At 43.8% G+C, this 18,940-nt stretch overlaps 1 protein-coding gene across 14 annotated transcripts in view; it reads left to right on the top strand.

The window, feature by feature from the left end:
• Positions 1 to 18,940, top strand: part of FLNB (filamin B) — a 138,908-nt gene that overhangs the window by 65,929 nt on the left and 54,039 nt on the right. For all 14 annotated transcript variants that reach the window (XM_081524754.1, XM_081524753.1, XM_081524752.1 and 11 more), the window contains 12 exons: positions 3,640 to 3,758; positions 4,584 to 4,661; positions 5,807 to 5,969; positions 6,552 to 6,749; positions 9,346 to 9,483; positions 11,341 to 11,467; positions 12,432 to 12,568; positions 14,143 to 14,336; positions 16,270 to 16,383; positions 16,977 to 17,120; positions 17,372 to 17,495; positions 17,828 to 17,988. In XM_081524754.1, the coding sequence (XP_081380880.1) occupies positions 3,640 to 3,758; positions 4,584 to 4,661; positions 5,807 to 5,969; positions 6,552 to 6,749; positions 9,346 to 9,483; positions 11,341 to 11,467; positions 12,432 to 12,568; positions 14,143 to 14,336; positions 16,270 to 16,383; positions 16,977 to 17,120; positions 17,372 to 17,495; positions 17,828 to 17,988 (1,697 nt within the window). The remainder of the gene's footprint in view (positions 1 to 3,639; positions 3,759 to 4,583; positions 4,662 to 5,806; positions 5,970 to 6,551; positions 6,750 to 9,345; positions 9,484 to 11,340; positions 11,468 to 12,431; positions 12,569 to 14,142; positions 14,337 to 16,269; positions 16,384 to 16,976; positions 17,121 to 17,371; positions 17,496 to 17,827; positions 17,989 to 18,940) is intronic.

Below are 18,940 nucleotides of genomic sequence, written 5' to 3'. Positions count from 1 at the left end.
GCATATTCCACATTTTGTTTTTCCATTTTTCTGTCAGTGGTCATTCAGGTTTTTTTTTATACCTTTTAGCTATTGTGAATAATGCTGCTGTGAGCATATGTATACAAGTATCTGAGTCCCTACTTTCAGTTTTGGGGGGATATATGTAGAAGTGGAATTGCTGGATCATATGGTAATTCTAGGTTTAATTTTTTTTTTTTTTTAACAGTAGATTTTTTTTTTTTAATAAATTTATTTATTTTAGTTGGGGGCTAATTACTTTACAATATTGTAATAGTTTTTGCCATACATTGACATGAGTCAGCCATGGGTTTACATGTGTTCCCCTTCCTGGACCCCCCACTCACCTCCCTCCCCATCCCATCCCTCTGGGTCATCCCATTGCCCCGGCCCTGAGCCCTTGTCTCATGCATCGAACATGGAATGGTGTTCTGTTTCACATATGATAATATACATGTTTCAATGCTATTCTCCCAGAACGTCCCACCCTCACCTTCTCCCTCAGAGTCCATAAAATTGTTCTATGCATCTGTGTGTCTTATTCTGTCTCGCATATAGGGTTATCGTTACCATCTTTCAAATTCCATATATATGCATTAGTATACTGTATTGTTGTTTTTCTTTCTGGCTTACTTCACTCTGTATAATGGGCTCCAGTTTCATCCATCTCAGTAGAACCGATTCAAATGTATTTTTTTTAATGGCTGAGTAATAAGTAATAAGTAGAAAGACAGAACGGTCATTTGAGGGAACAGGGCCACATGTGAGGCCACATGGGCAGCACCTTAGATATTACCTTGTCCTTGATGAAACAAAGGGGAGGGGCAGTTTGTTCTCTCCTGTGTTGCCGTGTTGCTTTGTTTCTGCTGACAGAACCAAGACATACAGAATGTTTCATCTTCTAGTTTTTAAAGAGTTGGTGTTGACCAAGTTGCAGTTACCAGCTGGTCAGCGTTTGCAGATCCATTCACTGAGACCCACTAACTGAAAGGAGGAAAGGCTGGGGTGATGTAAAGCTACAGGCACAAGCAGGTCTTTGTGATGGGCTCCCTGGTAGAGTTCAACATGCTGAAAGCATGTATCCATGGGCAAGCAGAAACCTTTAATGAAACCTGTGTTCTGTATGGAGCATCCACTGCATAGTAAGCCCTCAGCATGTTTAATTCTGAGTAATCCTAGGGAACAGTGGTTTCTCTGCACGGGAAGCATTATCTCCGAAATAGATGTGGTTCTGCTTCCTAACCAACCATGGTTAGCCAGAGATGAGCCCAGTCTCCGGCCTTGGATAGGCTGACTTTGCAGGCTGTTGGAGTTAGATGGAGTGGGTATTTATAAATATTTTAAGTGCATGATCAAATCTTCGTTAAATGACATAATTGTTATATAAATTTTAAGCAAAAGAAAAAGTTAGAAAACAACAATTGAAAGTCCCATTTCCTAGCTGCCAGCCCCTTTTTTTTTCCTTCAGAGTTGGAGGTATTTCTTTCCAGCCATTTTTCTATGCTGAAATGAGTTCAAACTGTATATTTTCTTCAATTTACATTTTTTTACCTAACAGGGTGTTTTATGTAACAATCTCTCACCAGTTTTTCTTAAATTATTTATTGGAAAGCTAATATAAATTCAGATATAGTAACAAATGACCCAATGTCTTCAACCTGGACCGATGGGAAAGAAAAGAAGAGATGAGAAATCCAGGGAATAAATGAGGTTTAAGAGGTTTAGCAACCAACTGTAACATGTGAACATTATTTGGTCCCATCTAAACTGTTTAAAAAAATTCATTACACTTTTGTTTAAGATTCAAAATATTTTATTTATTTTTGTGACACTTCTAAGATAATTTAGGACTTTGAACACTGAAAATTTGATGTTATTAAGGAATTCCATTTTATGTTATTAAGGAATTATTTTTATTTTTTGATGTGGGCATTCTAAAAATATCTTTAAAAAATACGTAGTGAATGTTTATGGATGAAAACTAAGAGGACTAGGGTTTGTATCCAAATAATACAAGAGGAGAAAAGAGATGAGAATGAAGGGGTGGAACAAGACAGGCTGTGAGTTGACAGTAGTTGAAGCTAAGTGATAGGTACATGGGATTCATTTTATAGCTCTCCATGTCTGTATAGGTTGAGGATTCTCCATAATAATAATAATAATAATAATAAAAACTTAAAAAATAATAACACTTCTGGGAAGATGGAGTAGAAGTACTTTTTCTAATGCTGCCCACTAAGTGCAACTAAAACCCCTGGGAATTTTCTACAGGGTAAATGTAAGGAGTCTCAGAAAGAGATTAAGGCAAACCAGCTAGAGATCCTGGGTCTGAAGATTGGCACTGTAGTGAATTCCTTGTATGGTTGAAAAATTCCTAAATTTGGCAAAAAAACAGAACATAAACCTACAGCTTCAAGAAACTGAGAGAAACCCAAGCAATTGTGCTCCTTAACATTTATCCGGAGGGATAAAAACTCAACATTTGCACATAGTCCTGTGTATGAATGTTTATAGCAGCTTTATCAGTAGTAGACAACTGGAAACAACCCAGATGTCCTTCACTGGGTGAATGGTTAAACAAACAGTGATGCGTCCATATCATGGAATATTACTCAGTGATAAAAAGAACAGGCTATTGATACAGGCAACATCCTCGATGAAACTGCAGAGAATGATGCTTGTGGAAAAAGCTAATCCCCAAAGGTTATATAATGTGTGATTCCATTATATGGCATTTTACAAATGATAAAATTAGAGATGAAAAACAGATTAGTACTTTGAAGGGTTACAAAAGGGATGGCTGTGAAAGATCACTATGAGAGTTCCCTGTGGGGTAGAAATGTTCTATATCTTAACTGTGCCTTGACTTGTGATGTTGTACTAGAGTTTTGTAGAATGTATCCATTTGGGGAACTAAGTAAAGGGTATTATTAATTCTTACACTTGTATGCTACTCTACCTCAAATTAGTTTGCTCAATCATTCAATTTACAAATTTAATTAAAAATAAGTGCAATATTTAAAACATTTTAAATAACACAAAAATGATCTTTAGGGAATTCTCTGCTGGTCCAGTGGTTAGGACTTGGAGCTTTCACTGTGATGATCTGGGTTCAGACCCTGTTCAGGGAACTAAGATCCTGCAAGCTGCATGGTGCGGCCAAAAACAAAACAAGAAACAATGGTCTTTAATAAAAAATGAATCACACTTTGTCTTCTTCCCCAAGGCAAGCCCTACTTCTAGTTACCACATCATTTTCACAGTCATATAATGTAGCCTTTTGACTGAAGTTCTCTGAATATTTCAGAATCGAATACAGCTTAAATAACAAGGACAAAATTTGAGTTATTTTAAAAAATTTATTTGGATGCATTGAGTCTTGGTTGTAGCATGTGGGTTCTTGTTTCATGACTTGGGAACAAACCTGGGCCTCCTGCCCTGGGAGCATGAAGTCTTAGTCACTGGACCGTGACGAAAGTCCCAAGATTTGTGAGTTTTTGATCTGATTATCCCTGTCACAGTTTGTCACCGTCTCCCACATGGCAGAAGCAGGAATGGGTTCCCTGTCTCATTTCCCTGAAGGAGACACTGTTGGGGCCTGACCCAGTTTGTAATGTGCTTGTGTAAACCTGTGAACAGGTATCGAGCCCACTGGGAACATGGTAAAGCAGCCGGCCAAGTTCACCGTGGACACAATCAGCGCTGGGCAAGGTGATGTCATGGTGTTTGTTGAGGACCCAGAAGGGAACAAAGAGGAGGTATGTTGGAGGAGGCTGCCTCCCCTGTCAGTATTCCATGGAACCTTTGGCGCTTATAACAGGGCCAGGGACTATGTCTCTGTTTTTCTTATTAAAGCTCACAACAAAAGCTTTTTAAAAACAAAACAAAACAAAACCAAAAGAATCCTGAGTCGTATAGCAATTAAATTCACTTGCCTAAGGGTTGTGTTTGAAGTATCATGTAAGTTGATACTCAAGGACACACATTACATAATACAATAAAATATTGCATTTAACTATTGTTACTGATAAAATACAGTCCAGTAGCAATACTGATTCCCTACTCTTTCCCCATGCTGATCATCCTCCGATTCCTCCCTCAGGACCTTTGCACATACTGTTTCTTCTGTCTACCTATCTTCTTAAGACTGTATTTTATTCCTAGTGCTTAGCACCATCTGAAGTTCTATGTTTATCGTCATAATTGTCTGTTTCTCCCCCTGGGACAGGAATTGTGCCTGATTTGTTTTTGGTGCCTGTCCCTGGGCCTGGTGTTTCATAAGCTCTTAATAACTACTGGGCCAATAAAGGTTTAGGTTACTAGCTTCATAGTCTCTCTCATCTGGAAAGGTAACAGCCCTGAGACGATGAAGAGGCCTGACTTGGTTATACCTGTGTGCTAATGTGACTTTGTTTCCGTGGCTTCAGGCTGCTTCTCTCCTGGAGCTTCCTGCAGGCGTGGTGGGCCAGAGAGGAGCCAGGGCAGGTTCCTGGCCTGGCACCTTGCCCTGGACCCTTGGCAAGCACAGCACACTTTTACTCACACCGGTGCCTCCTCTAACTGTCACTCATCTTCCATCCTAGGCACTGGTGACCCCTGACAGCGATAAGAACAAGACATACTCTGTGGAGTATCTGCCCAAGGTCACCGGACTGCACAAAGTAAGATAAGACATCATGGCCTTTGCTTGAACTGCTCTTCTGTGCTTGCTTTGATAGATGTGGAAGAAGCGTGGTTTGCTTAAGTTCGCGTCTATCTATTTATCTATCTATCTATCCATCTATCTATGGTTGCACTGGATTTTCGTTGCTTCTTGCAGGCTTTCTCTTGTTGTGGCAAGTGGGGGCTTTCTCCAGTGGCATTGTGCCGGGTTCTCATTGCGGTGGCTTTTCTTGTTGTGGTGCGTGGGCTCAGTTGCTCTATGGTATGTGGGATCTTCCCCGACCAGGGGTTGGACCTGCACTGGCAGGTGGACTCTTCACCTTTGGACCATCTGGGAAGCTCCTTAAATTCTCTTCTGATTTCTCTTTCTGTTGATACAAGTATCCATGTTCATTGTTAAAAGTCTCGGATCCCTGTGAATCAGACTTGAGACATTCGCTACTCCATGCAGATTGGTTGAATTCCATTAAATTCTTTGCAGTGTCGTAAGATTTTTGTGACTCCACCGAGATAACTAATAACTGTAGCTGCAAGCCTGGAGTGTAAATGCTGAGCTATGGGCTCTTTGTCTTTAGTGCTTCCTTAAATATCTCTCTTCACGTTGCTCCAGAGGCTCTGTCAGCATCAAAGCCTGAGTGGGGAGAGGGCCAGTTGACTAGAGTGGAGGCCAGTGGCCCACCCAATCCGATAACCCTCAGAATTTAAAAGATGAGAACTTCGACTCAAAGTTTAGATAAAAATCTGTCTTATGTCTCAAATCCATGTATCTGTAAATGGTCTTGGTCCTTTGAAAAATACTTTGACTCTTAGATTTGAAATCCTGGAACTCTACATGACATTCTACAGGGACAGTGGTCCCTTTTGCAGCTGCCTTAAAGAATCTGGTGTCTAGAGATTGAAGTGCTTGTGCATATCCCACTGTAGAGGCTAATTTAGGCATATCTGATGTGTTTTAGTTTGCTAAAGGCTTAATATCCCAGGCCCAGCTGTGTGGTTGGTAGAGTCAGATGGGAGTCCCACTGAGGCCACTTCCCCAGAGCTCTTGGTTCCAGGACCTTTGTGTGTATGATCAGGAGGATGGAGGAGAAGGTGGTCTCACTGAACAGGAAGAAGTGATGATGTCTCCTCTGCCTGTCATTTATAGGTCACAGTCCTCTTTGCAGGACAGCACATCTCCAAGAGCCCATTCGAGGTGAATGTCGACAAGGCCCAGGGAGATGCCAGTAAAGTCACTGCAAAAGGCCCAGGCTTGGAAGCTGCTGGCAACATCGCCAATAAGCCCACCTATTTTGACATCTACACAGCAGGTAGCACCTCTTTTCTTCCAGAGCCAGAGATAATCCTTAGAAACCTGAGATGCTGCACTTTTTGTCTTTTAAATCAAATGGCCAACAACAAAATTAGCTTTTTCAAATGTGTTGGTTATATTTCTAGATTTTTCAAAACCAGCTTTTCTTCTCTAAAATCTTATACTCAATCTTAACTTTGATTATTAATAATAAATTTCTGACTTGCCTAAATAAATACTCCAAAGAGACTAAGGTTTAACAGTCATCTCTTGGACCAAATTCTATGCAAGGTCCGGTGGGAAGGAAGGGTAAGAAAAGGAATGAATAAAACACAATTCTTGAATTTTCAGCTTTATTTTCAATATATAAATTTTAGGAAATAGGGATTGTGGGAAAATGAAAGTTGGTTATGACCCTCCTCCCCATAACCAACTTTCCTTTCTCCACCTTCCTTACTTCTGCTAGGAAATAGGTCGGGTATGCACCTTCTGAATGCCTCTCGGTCTCCTGTGGTTTGCATTTTATACCTGCTTTCGCTCTCATCAGCAGGGAACTTTCTAGAGGGCGACTTGGACTCATGGCATGTTCTCTCTCTCCTAGGTGCTGGCGTGGGCGACATTGGTGTGGAGGTGGAAGATCCCCAGGGGAAGAACACCGTGGAGTTGCTCGTGGAAGACAGAGGAAACCAAGTGTATCGATGTGTGTACAAACCAATGCAGCCTGGCCCCCATGTGGTCAAGGTTTCCTTTGCTGGGGACACCATTCCCAAGAGTCCCTTCGTTGTTCAGGTCGGGGAAGGTGAGTGCTGGAGTAGCTGACCGCATCTGGTTCTGGCATTCAGGCTGGCTGTGCATGACTGGGCTGTGAGGCCAGGGGAATGGTCAGGGCCCAGCACTGAACTCAGACTTGTCATTTTGCTGCCAGGGCCCCTTTGGCAGGAAGTATCCTCAAGACGTTAATACTAGTATCTACTTTGTCCTCAAGATACTAATACTAATATCTTCCTGTGAGCTGTGTAGTGACCTAAGTGCTTTACTTATATTAACCTGTTTAATCCGCCCCCAGAACACTTCTACCAGGATTCATGATCCTTATTGAAAGATGCAGGATGGAAGCTGTGTGAGGAGAGGGTGTCTGTGGCTGAGGTTAACACCAGTGACATGGCAGGTCCTCTGTAGCCTCCTTTACTGGCTTTCAGGCACAGAGCATGATGGCATATAATCACAACACTAACCACGGTGTCCCAGGGGCTATTGTTGTTCTCCGTTGGCACCTAAGACACTGAGGCTTAGGTGTCATAAGATATGAGTATGGACTAGACCAGTGGTCCTCAACCCCTGGAACCAGGCTGCACAGCAGGAGGTGAGCGGCAGGCCAGAGAGCAAAGTTTCATCTGTATTTACAGCTGCTCTCCATTGCTTGCATTACTGCCTAAGTTTTCCCTCCTGTCAGAGCAATGGCAGCATTAGATTTCCCACTCGCCTCCACCCCGGGCCATGGAAAAATTGTCTTCCACAGAACTAGTCCCTGGTGCCCAGAACGGTTGGAGGCCACTGGACGAGATGTCAGTAGGAATAGAACTGTGGTCTCTGTCAGCTCCTCAACCGTGCTGTTAAACTCCCTCTGCAGCTGGAAGCATGCATTTTTCTCTAATGTTAGACTCTTTCCTTCTGACTTAGTTGCTCTTTTTTTTTTTTTTCCCAACTCTGCTACCTTTTCTAACCAGTACTTGCCTTTCCCTGTTCTGTTCTGTGCATCTGCGCCTGCAGACCTGGCTTCCTCTTCTGAATCCTGCCTCTTGGCCAGCCTGGAGCCTGAAGCTGTTGGCTTCCTGGTCGAAAGCACTGGGCCAGAGGCATCTCACTGGGTAAGGGCTTTTGGGTGAGGCATCTTTGCCATCTTTGTGCTGCCTCTGGGTGTCCACCGGGCCTGTGCTCTTCGTGACCTTGGGAAATTACAGCGCAGGTGTTAGAACCACCTGTCTGGCCAGACCCCAAACTCACTCTCTAATTACATCTACACATCTCTAGGTCACCTCAAGATGGTGGAAAATCCGGTGGTTCCCTTCAAACTTTTTAGTTCCCTTTAATGTTTATATGAACTGTGCAGTTATCCTGCTGATGTTGAGATTCTTGCCCATACTCAGGATTTCCATGACTTTTATTTTTTTAAAAATACATTTAAACCTTCCAAGGGAAGTCCTGTCATCCTGTTGTGACTTATTTCTGGTATGACCAACTTCTCTCACCTTGACAAAGGGGGAAAAAATAAACATATTCAGAAACAAAACTCCATTTGAAATAATGCAAGACAGATTGTTGAACGGCTTTCCTAGTTTTAATGATGTTTTCTGACTTCCTCTCACTTGTGGATTACTTTTTTCATTTCTGGCATATTCATCTATCATTTGTACTAGTTAATACTTAATAGAGTTTTTCTGTTGATGTACTGACCCTTCCTCCACTTAAATGATTTTACGATAAACAGTCTTGTCTTCTGGAGTCTGTGACCCCCTAGTGTATAGAGGGAGCCTGTCAAATATGCAGTGTCAGATTTGGAAAGGAACAATCTGACATTTTACCCATTAATCTCCCATTTCTATATTTAATGAGAAGGTTGCTCATGTTACCAAAAAAGTCCCAGGGCATATGATGTCTTTTATCAACCTTCGACAAACCGCATGGAATCGTTTTGTGAACCTCTTATGTAGGAATGTTAGAAGCTACCTTTGCCCTAGACTTACAACTTTCGGTTTTTTAACTGGACCCAGAAATGAAATTGAGAGTGGAGTTTATTCCTAATTATAGAATAGCCACCCGCATTCCGAGGACCTTGTAACAGCACTAAAATGTTTGTCTGCCTTGGTCCAGGTGGGGTTGATCTGGTCTTTCTTTGCACCATCCTCTGGCTCTTCCTGTGGAAGAGAACAACATTTAGACTTTTAGAAATGACTGATCCAAAGTTTGGAACCAGGTCAGATGCTTTCAAGTGCTATATTTTCCAAGTAGACCTGAAAAAGTCCAGTCTTCCCAATTACTGGACCCTTGAGTATGGCAGTGAAGTTTGAGCAATGTCCAACCCCAGGTCTTAACTCTCTTTTACCACCGAGAGGATAAACGCCAGGATTCAGCAAATACCAGGAGTCCAGCGAATTCATGCTGTGCGCTCCTGCTTTCTTTGCCAAAGTAACTTTTCCCCAGTCCCTGGACAAAGTTATATTGTGTCTTTATTTGCTAGCCTGGTGTGCTCCCTGAAGGAGACCCCTGGTCTCGGGCAGCTGCTGCACACTCTACAAAGCAAACATTTTCTTGGCGGGTGGCTCAAAGTTACCTTGGCTTACTCAACTCAGACTAAAGAATAAAAGGTTGAATTGATGTTGAAACTGTGCTTGCAGCCTGCAATCCAAACGCCTGCAGGGCCAGTGGCCGAGGGCTGCAGCCTAAAGGCATTCGCATCCGAGAAACTGCAGACTTCAGGGTTGACACCAAAGCTGCTGGAAGTGGAGAGCTCGGCATCACCATTAAGGGTCCTAGTAAGTGCTCCTTTGCTTCCCTGTCTCAATGTGATTTCAGCTTAACTTGACAGCCATGACATATGGGTCTCATCACATAGCCAGTTCTGATCAATTTATCCCAGAGAGCTGTGTCAGAGATTGCAGGCTCTCTCTGCTCCATGTAGAAGGAAACTGATTGTTTAGTAATATCTGCCCTGGATGTGGGAACAGTGTTGGATTGACAGCCTCACATTATGTTAGGGCTTCTGGAAAAAGAAATAAATATTGGAGCTGAAACAGCAACATGAAATGGCCCCTTTTTTTTTTTATTTTAGGAAACCTAGGCTCAGAGAGGAAGGGTCTTGTCCACAGTCACAAAGCTTTTAAGCATCTGAGCTGGAATTCAAGCCTGATCTCCAAAGCCAGTAATTTCCCCCTCTACAGGTTACATTTTATAGACAATGAAATTATGGCAGATACCTAATTACTTTGATGAGTGCTTATAGAAGGAGAAAAAATTCCCTACGATTAAGTCTTCTCTGTAGATAAATGCCACTTGTGGAAGAGTGCATTGCACCTTGCAACTCACTCTCGCTCTTTCTTAAGAAAGGAGACAGGAGGACAAGTATCAACTCTCTTCATGAGTTTCCCACCCCGGGTCAGAGAAGCAGCTCGACATTTTCCAGTTGTGAGTGCAGTAGCCTTGTCAGTTTTACTCCCAGGCTTTGTAAAATCCTCGCTTCCTGCTCTGGGACTGTTCTCACTCCCCTCTGTTCCTAACAGGCTGGGGCAAGAGTGTTCTGAGCTCCAGAAAGTTAATATTTGATCTCAGAGCACTGAGCTTTGGGGCAGCTGTGCCCTGAGGGCAGCCAAGGTTCTAGACTGCCCAGACCTGGACTCAGGCTGCTCTGGGGCTGGCCTCCCTCTTGGCTTGTTGCTACAGGAACAGAGGAGGTGTTCTTTTTTTTTTTTTTTTTTTTCTGACCTTGGATTCTTACTTGACTAAATGGTTTTCCCGGCCAAACCTCAGGCCTCAACATAAAACAAGTTCCTGCCTGATGGCTCAGTCAGGAGTTTGTGGGGTAGCCTCTGAAACCTGTTCTCTTGGAGACAGCTTACAAGAGCTTTCTTGTTTTCATTGTCCAGCTTTAGTTGAAAAGGATATGCCAGGATCCTAATGCCAAATATTCATAAACATTTACTCCTTTTTGAAAAAATTTCTTTCCTTTTTTTAATCTTTATTTTATATTGGAATTTAGGCTTCCCCAGTGGCTCATTGGTAAAGAATCTGCCGATGCAGGAGACATTTTTTTTTTTAAATTAATTTATTTATTTTAGTTGGGGGTAATTACTTTACAATATTGTAGTAGTTTTTGCCATACATTGACATGAATCAGCCATGGGTTTACATGTGTTCCCCAGACATTGTTGATTAACAATGTTGTTATATTAGTTTCAGGTGTACAGCAAACTGATTCAGTTATACATACATATGTATCTATTCTTTTTGAAGTTCTTTTCCCATTTAGATTATTACAGAATACTGAGTAGAGTTCCCTGTGCAATTTTTGCGGGCAGCTAAAAAGGATGGCTTTTTGATCATTGAAAAATATTACCGGCCCCAGGGGTTTAGGACCTCATAGGCCCCTCATACACAAGAAAGCTTTCTAAAGCCAGTGAGCTAGGAAATCTTCCATTTCCTCTTACTTTGAAGTAGACATGTGTCTGTTTTCAGCTTTGGAGTAACCTCCCAATTTGGGGTGGGGGAATCCTACACTCTGAGACCATCCACGTGGTTTTATTTTGTAGCTATTGCTGTCTTTCTGTTCCTGTCTTGTGGATTCTTGTTCTGAGCCTGGATGGCTATTGGAAAGACGGTGTGCTTCCTTCCCACAGAGGGTCTGGAGGAGCTGGTGAAACAGAAAGGCTTTCAGGATGGAGTCTATGCATTTGAGTATTACCCCAGCACCCAGGGGAAATACAGCGTCTCCATCACGTGGGGGGGACACCACATTCAAAAGAGGTGAGTCTCTAGCCGGAATTGTTGTGTTTTCTCCCGAGGCATGCTCGGCCCAGGACAGGCTTGTGGTGCTCATTTCCCAGGCCGCAGGAGGGAAGGAGAGCTGCTCTGTCAAAAGCTTTTTTTTTTTTCTTTTTTCAGAACAGTACACAGTCATTTGGCCTGTTCTCAAAAGCAGCAGAAAGTCGCTGTGGTTTCAGCTGCCTCGTTTCAAATCAAAAGCTGGCGGTTTAAAGCTGTGGGGAGGCAGACAAGCCAGGAGGAACAGTGATACAGAGCAAATGGGCTGTGTGTCTATACCCCTAATTTAAACAGATTCTCTTGCTTTCGATGTGTGCCTCTGTTCATGAATGCCATGGGTAAAATGGCAGAGTCTGCTATGGTTGACATTGGAATCCTCGCTGTGAGTGCGGTCAGGATGCAAGGGGCACAGTCTATAGCTTTGCCTTGTGGGCTTCACTTGCCTTCCCTGTATTCACATGCTTTCCAGCTTTCCTGGGGGCAGCTTTAGGCTCTGAATAAATTCCATTTACTTCAAGAGATGTCTGTGTATATTTTAAGCTTCTGAGAATCTAAGCAATGTTTTCTAAATCTCCCGTGCCGAAGTTAAAGCACGTTTATTCATGTTTGAGATAAAGCATATTCAACCCAGTTTTCTTGTTTTAGCACTGGCAGCAGATGGAATGCAGGCACTCGCTTAGCCTTCCAGGGCTCACAGTCCAGTGTGCATACAAGGCAAATGACCAGGATAGTGCCAAGCAGTGTGGCTTGAAACAGTCCTAGTACATGATATTGTTGACGTAACAATGGTTGTGGGGGAACCTGTATGGAGGAAGGGCTTGGCTGGAGCTTGGGGCTGCAGATAAAAGGATAAGGCCAGTGGAAAGAGCATGCATAAAGAGCTTGTGGTTGTATATAGCCCTTTCTTTCCTCCTCTTTAATGCTTCCTCTGTTCCTTTCCTTCTAGCCCTTTTGAAGTTCAAGTTGGCCCTGAAGCAGGCATGCAGAAAGTCCGTGCATGGGGACCTGGCCTCCATGGCGGGATTGTTGGGCGGTCAGCGGACTTCGTGGTGGAGTCCATTGGTTCTGAAGTGGGGTCTCTGGGTAAGTGGAAGCAGCTTCTGGTGGCCGAGATTGCAGGGCGCCTGGGTCACATGTTAGGCTGGGTGTTGAGGCCTCCTCAGAGCCTCACTACCCTGAGCCTCCTGGCCTCCTGACCACCCAAGACCATCTCTGCATATGCCTGATGAATCGCAGTTCCCATGTTCTGCTTGTCCTCTGCCTCTGGCACCAGCATTCATTCATCCACTAGACCTGAGGGCAAAGGCTGCCTGTGGGTGTCATGCCTAAAACAGTGCCAGGAAAATTGCTGACACACAGTAGATATTATTGACTGATGCTTAGTTTAGATGAATGGATGAAGTTTGCCAAAATTAGAAGTTTGGAAAGTGAATACTCTTTGGAGCATGGTTGAGTGTATTTTAAGTAAGCATTTGATGTAGATTTGATCATTTTAGAACAAGGGTCAGCACCTCTCTCTGTTAAGGAACGGATAGCAAATATTTCCGTATTGAAGGTCATATTCCCTCTGTTACAACTCTGTGACTGTCATTGTAGCCTGATAGTGGCCATAGGTAATGCATAAGTGAAGGGGTGTGGTTGTGTTCCTTATCTACAAAAACATGCATTGGGTCAGATCTGGCTCAGCAGTTAAAGTTTAATGACCCCTATGTTAACAAATAGAAATAAGCAAAGAGGAAAAATTAGGAAATCACATTTAATTATATCCTTATAGACTAGAATCAGTATTAAACCTTTCAATATATCCTTCTAGACTTTATTCCTGTACATAGGCATACAAATGTTTATCTCCTGCAAAAATATCTTTTTATGTTTCTGCCTCAGGCAAATATAGGACCTGTCTCAATTTCCCATGGCATCTATGGAAATCCAAGGCATGGATATAACTACTATTAGGCCCTTCAGCTTGGAGAAGGCAATGACACCCCACTCCAGTACTCTTGCCTGGAAAATCCCATAGATAGAGGAGCCTGGTGGGCTGCAGTCCATGGGATCGCTAAGAGTCAGACACGACTGAGCGACTTCACTTTCACTTTTCGCTTTCATGCATTGGAGAAGGAAGTGGCGACCCACTCCAGTGTTCTTGCCTGGAGAATCCCAGGGACGGGGGAGCCTGGTGGGCTGCCGTCTATGGGGTTGCACAGAGTTGGACACGACTGAAGCAACTTTGCAGCAGCAGCAGCAGCAGCAGGCCCTTCAGCTATTTTCAGAGTTTTGCTATAAAAACAATGCTGAATATATATCCTTGTATCTAACTGTTTACACACATCCTTGGTTATTTCCTTCAGATAAAAACCCAGAAGTGGATTTGGTGGGGGCAATGGGTGGGTATTGTTTTAAGGTTTTGGCTCATGTTACCATATTGCCAACAGAAAGATTTGCTGGTTGACCTTTCCGTTCAATGATTTTTTTAAAAAAAATATGTAAAATCCAACCTTCTATCTCTTTTGAAGACTCAGTAAGCTCGGTTTTGTGGGAAAGGGACCCTAACAGATTTCAATCTTCTGGCTAGCACTTGGTTTTCAGGCAGGCAGAAGGAATGGGTTGGTAATAACCCAGACTAGATACCTTGTAACCAGAGGGTCTTCCCACCCCAGGGTTTGCCATTGAAGGCCCCTCCCAGGCGAAGATTGAGTATGACGACCAGAATGACGGGTCATGTGATGTCAAGTACTGGCCCAAGGAGCCGGGTGAATATGCCGTTCACATCATGTGTGACGATGAGGACATCAAGGACAGTCCCTTCATGGCCTACATCCACCCGGCCTCGGGAGACTACAACCCGGACCTGGTGAGTCAGCGGGTCGTGTTTCTGTCCTCTCTCCTCTGGCTCCTGGCATTCTTTCCTATGCCCACAATTTCCTTGAGTAGCGTGGGAGAAATCACAGAGAAGAGCCTTTTACAGCTTAGGACGTTTCGAAAAAGACCTGAATTAGAAGCCTGGTAGTACTTCTTAGTGGGCTTCCCAGGTGGTTCAGTGGTAAAGAATCCACCTGCCATCCAGGAAATGTGGGTTCGATCCCTGCCTTGGGAAGGTCCCCTGGAGAAAGAAATAGTAATCCACTCCAATATTCTCGCCTGGGAAATCTCATGGACAGAGGAACCTTACGGGCTACACGCCATGGGGTAGCAAAGAGTCGGGTGTGATTTAGTGACTGAAAAACAAGTTCCTCTTAGTACATTTCTAACATGTGGCAAGTAACTTACCTCTCTGACTTCTGTATCTTCCTCTATAAAATGAGAACAATTCCAGTGTCTGCTTCCTACAGTTTCTGGCATGATTCAAGGAGGTAACATGAATAAAACCAGCTCTTATTAGCATAGTTGGCCCACAGAGGGGGCTCCATAAGCTGTTATTTTTCTTGTACCCCAAGCATCCCATTTCAGTTTTACCACTTGCTATAGGTATTATCTCAAGGTGCTCCACAGATAAAGACTTGTTAATTTTTCTCCCCAGCTCCTCTTCTCTTAAGTTGAAGCAGTGTTTTCAGTGTCTTCAGGAGCTTCTCTGAACCGGTTAGCAGGCTGATTAGCATGAAGTCTGAGCCAGCTGGGCTTTCGGCGCCCCCCCCCCCCCCGCCCCCCGCCCCACCCCAACGTGTGCTGTTTTTGGCCCACATGGACAGCTGACCGTAGGCTGACATCAGTCCAGCCTGGTAGCTGTTCCTCTTTGTCCAGCTGCTGTTTTTTTTGCTCTCTGGGGGCTGCAGACCGTTGTCAGTGGGAAAGGCTCTGAACCCCCTCCAGACAGGAGCATTGAAATTGAGCACGGCCGGAGGTCCGTGCACTGGTTCCTGCATTACTGCACACATTAATACAGGGAGCACAGGCTGGTTTGGGGCCAGGTTTTACAGAGATTTTCTCCTGCATGTTTTTAACTTCCAGATTGTGTGTATGTGTGTATTCAGTCGCTCAGTCGTGTCGGACTCTTTGAGACCCCATGGACTGTAGCCCACCAGGCTCCTCTGTCAATGGGATTCTCTAGGCAAGAGTACTGGAGTGGAGTGCCATTTCCTCCTCCAAGTTCCAGATTACTTTAGCATTTTAACTACCATAACCATCCTGTTATGTAGGTACAGTAAGTCTCTTACCTACGAATGAGTTCTGTTCCGAGAGAACCTTCATAAGTCGAAGGATATTATCCTGGGTACCTCAGTAACACGATCAGCTATATAGTACTGTACTATAATAGGGCTACCCAGGTGACGCAGTGGTAAAGAATCTGCCTTCCAATGCAAGAGACGCAAGAGAAGCAGGTTCAATTCCTGTGTCAGGAAGATCCCCTGGAGGAGGGCATGGCAACCCACTCTGTTATTCTTGCCTGGAGAATCCCATGGACAGAGGAGCCTGGCGGGTCACAGTCCATGGGGTTGCAAAGAGTTGGACACAATTGAACATTCATGTACGTATGTACTGTAATAGGTTTATAATACTTTTCACACAAATAATATGTGCATAAAAAACAAACACAAAAAGTAGACAGTTTTAATCATACAGTGCAGTACATTGAAAAGTGCAGTGGTACCTTACAACAGCTGACATACAGGGGCTGGCACACATATTCCCATCTTTGAAAGTTCACAACTTGAAAGTTCATATGTAGAGGACACTGTACGTGAAGCCAGACATAGTTTCCTCTCCCCCCCTTCCCTGGTCACCCATCTTCTGATTGTGTAGTTAGCACATTACAAAGAAAGGGAATCACTATCTGCCCTTTGCCGCAGGTGCAAGCATACGGGCCAGGTTTGGAGAAATCTGGATGCATTGTCAACAACCTGGCTGAGTTCACTGTGGATCCTAAGGATGCCGGAAAAGCTCCCTTAAAGATATTTGCTCAGGTAAGTTTCTACCTGCCACCTGTGCAGGTAATTGTCAGGTAACGGGATACATATAATAGTGAGTAACCAGTCCCTTGTATCTTCAGTTTCCTCATTCACATGTTGCAAAAAAAATTATTTATCTCCAAGGGTTTATGTGAGGATTAAAGGGGATTCTAATATGTAAAGCAGGGTGCTTTTCTCATCTTTATGATTTGTGTTCTGTGGAAATCAGGCTTGTCTGTTTCAGATCTCCCCATAAATGTACTTTGGTGTGGCTGTGATGGGAGGGTTTGTAAACAAGAGTGTAGTAAATATGTTTATCTCATTTAAATGAATTTTGGCCCCAAGATTTAAATGCAGGAATTACAGTTAAGAAGCACTAAGTGACCATGGCTTTCTTTTGGGAAACCACTTGCTGTTAGTAATTAAAGATAAATAAATGCACATAGTGTTTTATCACTTATGTTCATTGTATTGAGAACATGGCCCATCATAGGCGCTCCATGAAATTTGGTTGGAAGAGTGAGTGGTGATTGGGGAAGACCCAGCGACCCTGTTTGATGGAGACAGTGTGAGGGCCAGCTCTGTACTTAGCCCCTGCTCTTCTGCAGGATGGGGACGGCCAGCCTATTGACATCCAGATGAAGAGCCGGATGGATGGCACCTACGCCTGCTCATACACCCCGGTTAAGGCCATCAAGCACACCATTGCCGTGGTCTGGGGAGGTGTCAACATCCCTCACAGCCCTTACAGGGTAGGTCATGAAGTGGAATGCTGGTTGTGGTATGAAAAAGCCCAGTCCTGAGGCAGGTCTGGGCCCCATGCTTGATGGTCAAGGCAGATACATGGAAACACCATGCTTGGTGTGCCTTGGGAAATGACGTGGCCAAAAGGGCCGGTTGCTGTAGATTGCCCCCACATATAACGTTCTAACAACTGACGGTGTCTTTACTGGGTCCACATGGAGAAGAACTTGATTGCAACTTTTCTCCCTGTCCTCTCTAGGTCAGCATCGGACAGGGTAGCCATCCCCAGAAGGTCAAAGTGTTTGGGCCAGGAGTGGAGAGAAGTGGACTGAAGGCACACGAGCCTACTCACTTCACCGTGGACTGTACTGAGGCTGGCGAAGGTGAGAGGGGGCTTCTCCCAATGCGCTGCCTGTTGCTTCTTGGGAAGGAAGTTCTCTTTGTAACGTTTCAAGGGCAATGAACTTTGAACTGAGAAACAATCCACCTGAATAGATGATTGTTCATCTAATGAGCCTCTGAGTCAGTTAGGTGGTGAGATCTTTGCTAATCCTCCATTCCTTCTCCAAAACCCTGATTTGAATACCATCCCTTTCTCAGGTTACTTACTGGAAAGTTCCCAGCTGCTTTTCTGGGGTGTGAGCTTGAGCTGGGAGTGATTGCAGGGGACGTGCCGTTTCTTGTAAACCAGTGCTAATAGGCTGCTCTGTTCCAGGAGATGTCAGCGTTGGCATTAAATGTGATGCCCGGGTGTTAAGTGATGAGGAGGAAGATGTGGATTTTGACATTATTCACAACGCCAATGATACGTTTACTGTCAAATATGTGCCTCCTGCCGCCGGGCGATACACTATCAAAGTTCTCTTTGCCTCTCAGGTGTGTGGGCATGGGTTCTTTCTGGCCATCTGTGTGTGTATTTCTCTTTTTTTTTAGCAACAGGGAAAGTATCTTGAGAACTCTGCCCAATAGTTTTCCTCTCTGGTTGCTTAAAACCAAGAAGGAATAACAACACGCAAAACTAAAATGTTACCACTTTCTAATGAAAGTAGGGAGGCATAGTCAGTCAGTGGTTGAAAGCCAGGCTCTGGAAAGAAGTTAGATTTTTATAAACTATCATCAGGCTTTTTAATGAAATGTAATGAATATCTAGATTGTGTTCTGCTTCAGTGTCTTTGAAACAATGACCTTGGCCTCAGCCTTTATAGGAAGAAGGGTTTGGAAGTTTCAAATAGGTTTCGTATTTACATATGATATTGAAGACAAGGAGGAGCAATACCCGTTTTAGGAAAAATGGAATCTTGTTGATTCAGATGCATCTTACATAAAGATAGGGACTTCAGGAGAAAGCTCCGTGCCTCAGATATTAGTCTTGAGTTGGCTTCATCCACTTGACCTGTCTGTCCTGCCTTTATAGTGCAAGGTTTTTTTTTCTAACATCAGATTTATTATTTTTAAAAAAATATTTTGCCAGGAAACTTGACATTTGGGATCGTAGTTGCCTGACCAGGGAGCAAAGCCATTGCCCCCTGCAGTGGAAGCATATTCTTAACCCCTGGACCACAAGGGAAGTCCCTGCAGGATTCTTTTGGAAGCATTACAGTCAGTGCCTTGCTAATCAGTTCCTTGCATTCCTCAAACCCTAGCTCTCTGCTGTCCTTGCAGGACATTTCCTTCTTCCAATCCCATGTATTGTTGTTTGAAGTTTTATTCTTGGTAGTGTTTTTGGATCCTAAAAGTACTCAGCATTTGGTATTAAAGGCCGAGAGTTGTCAGGGTGGTTTCTGGACACTCAGGCCCTTTAACAGTGAGGTCAGGGATCCAGAGATTC

The sequence above is a fragment of the Giraffa tippelskirchi genome, chromosome 9 (genome assembly GCF_054371585.1).
Source record: "Giraffa tippelskirchi isolate mGirTip1 chromosome 9, T2T-mGirTip1v1.2.pri, whole genome shotgun sequence".
In the NCBI taxonomy this organism is placed as follows: Eukaryota; Metazoa; Chordata; class Mammalia; order Artiodactyla; family Giraffidae; genus Giraffa; species Giraffa tippelskirchi.
This window is presented reverse-complemented; position numbering and strand designations above follow the sequence as displayed.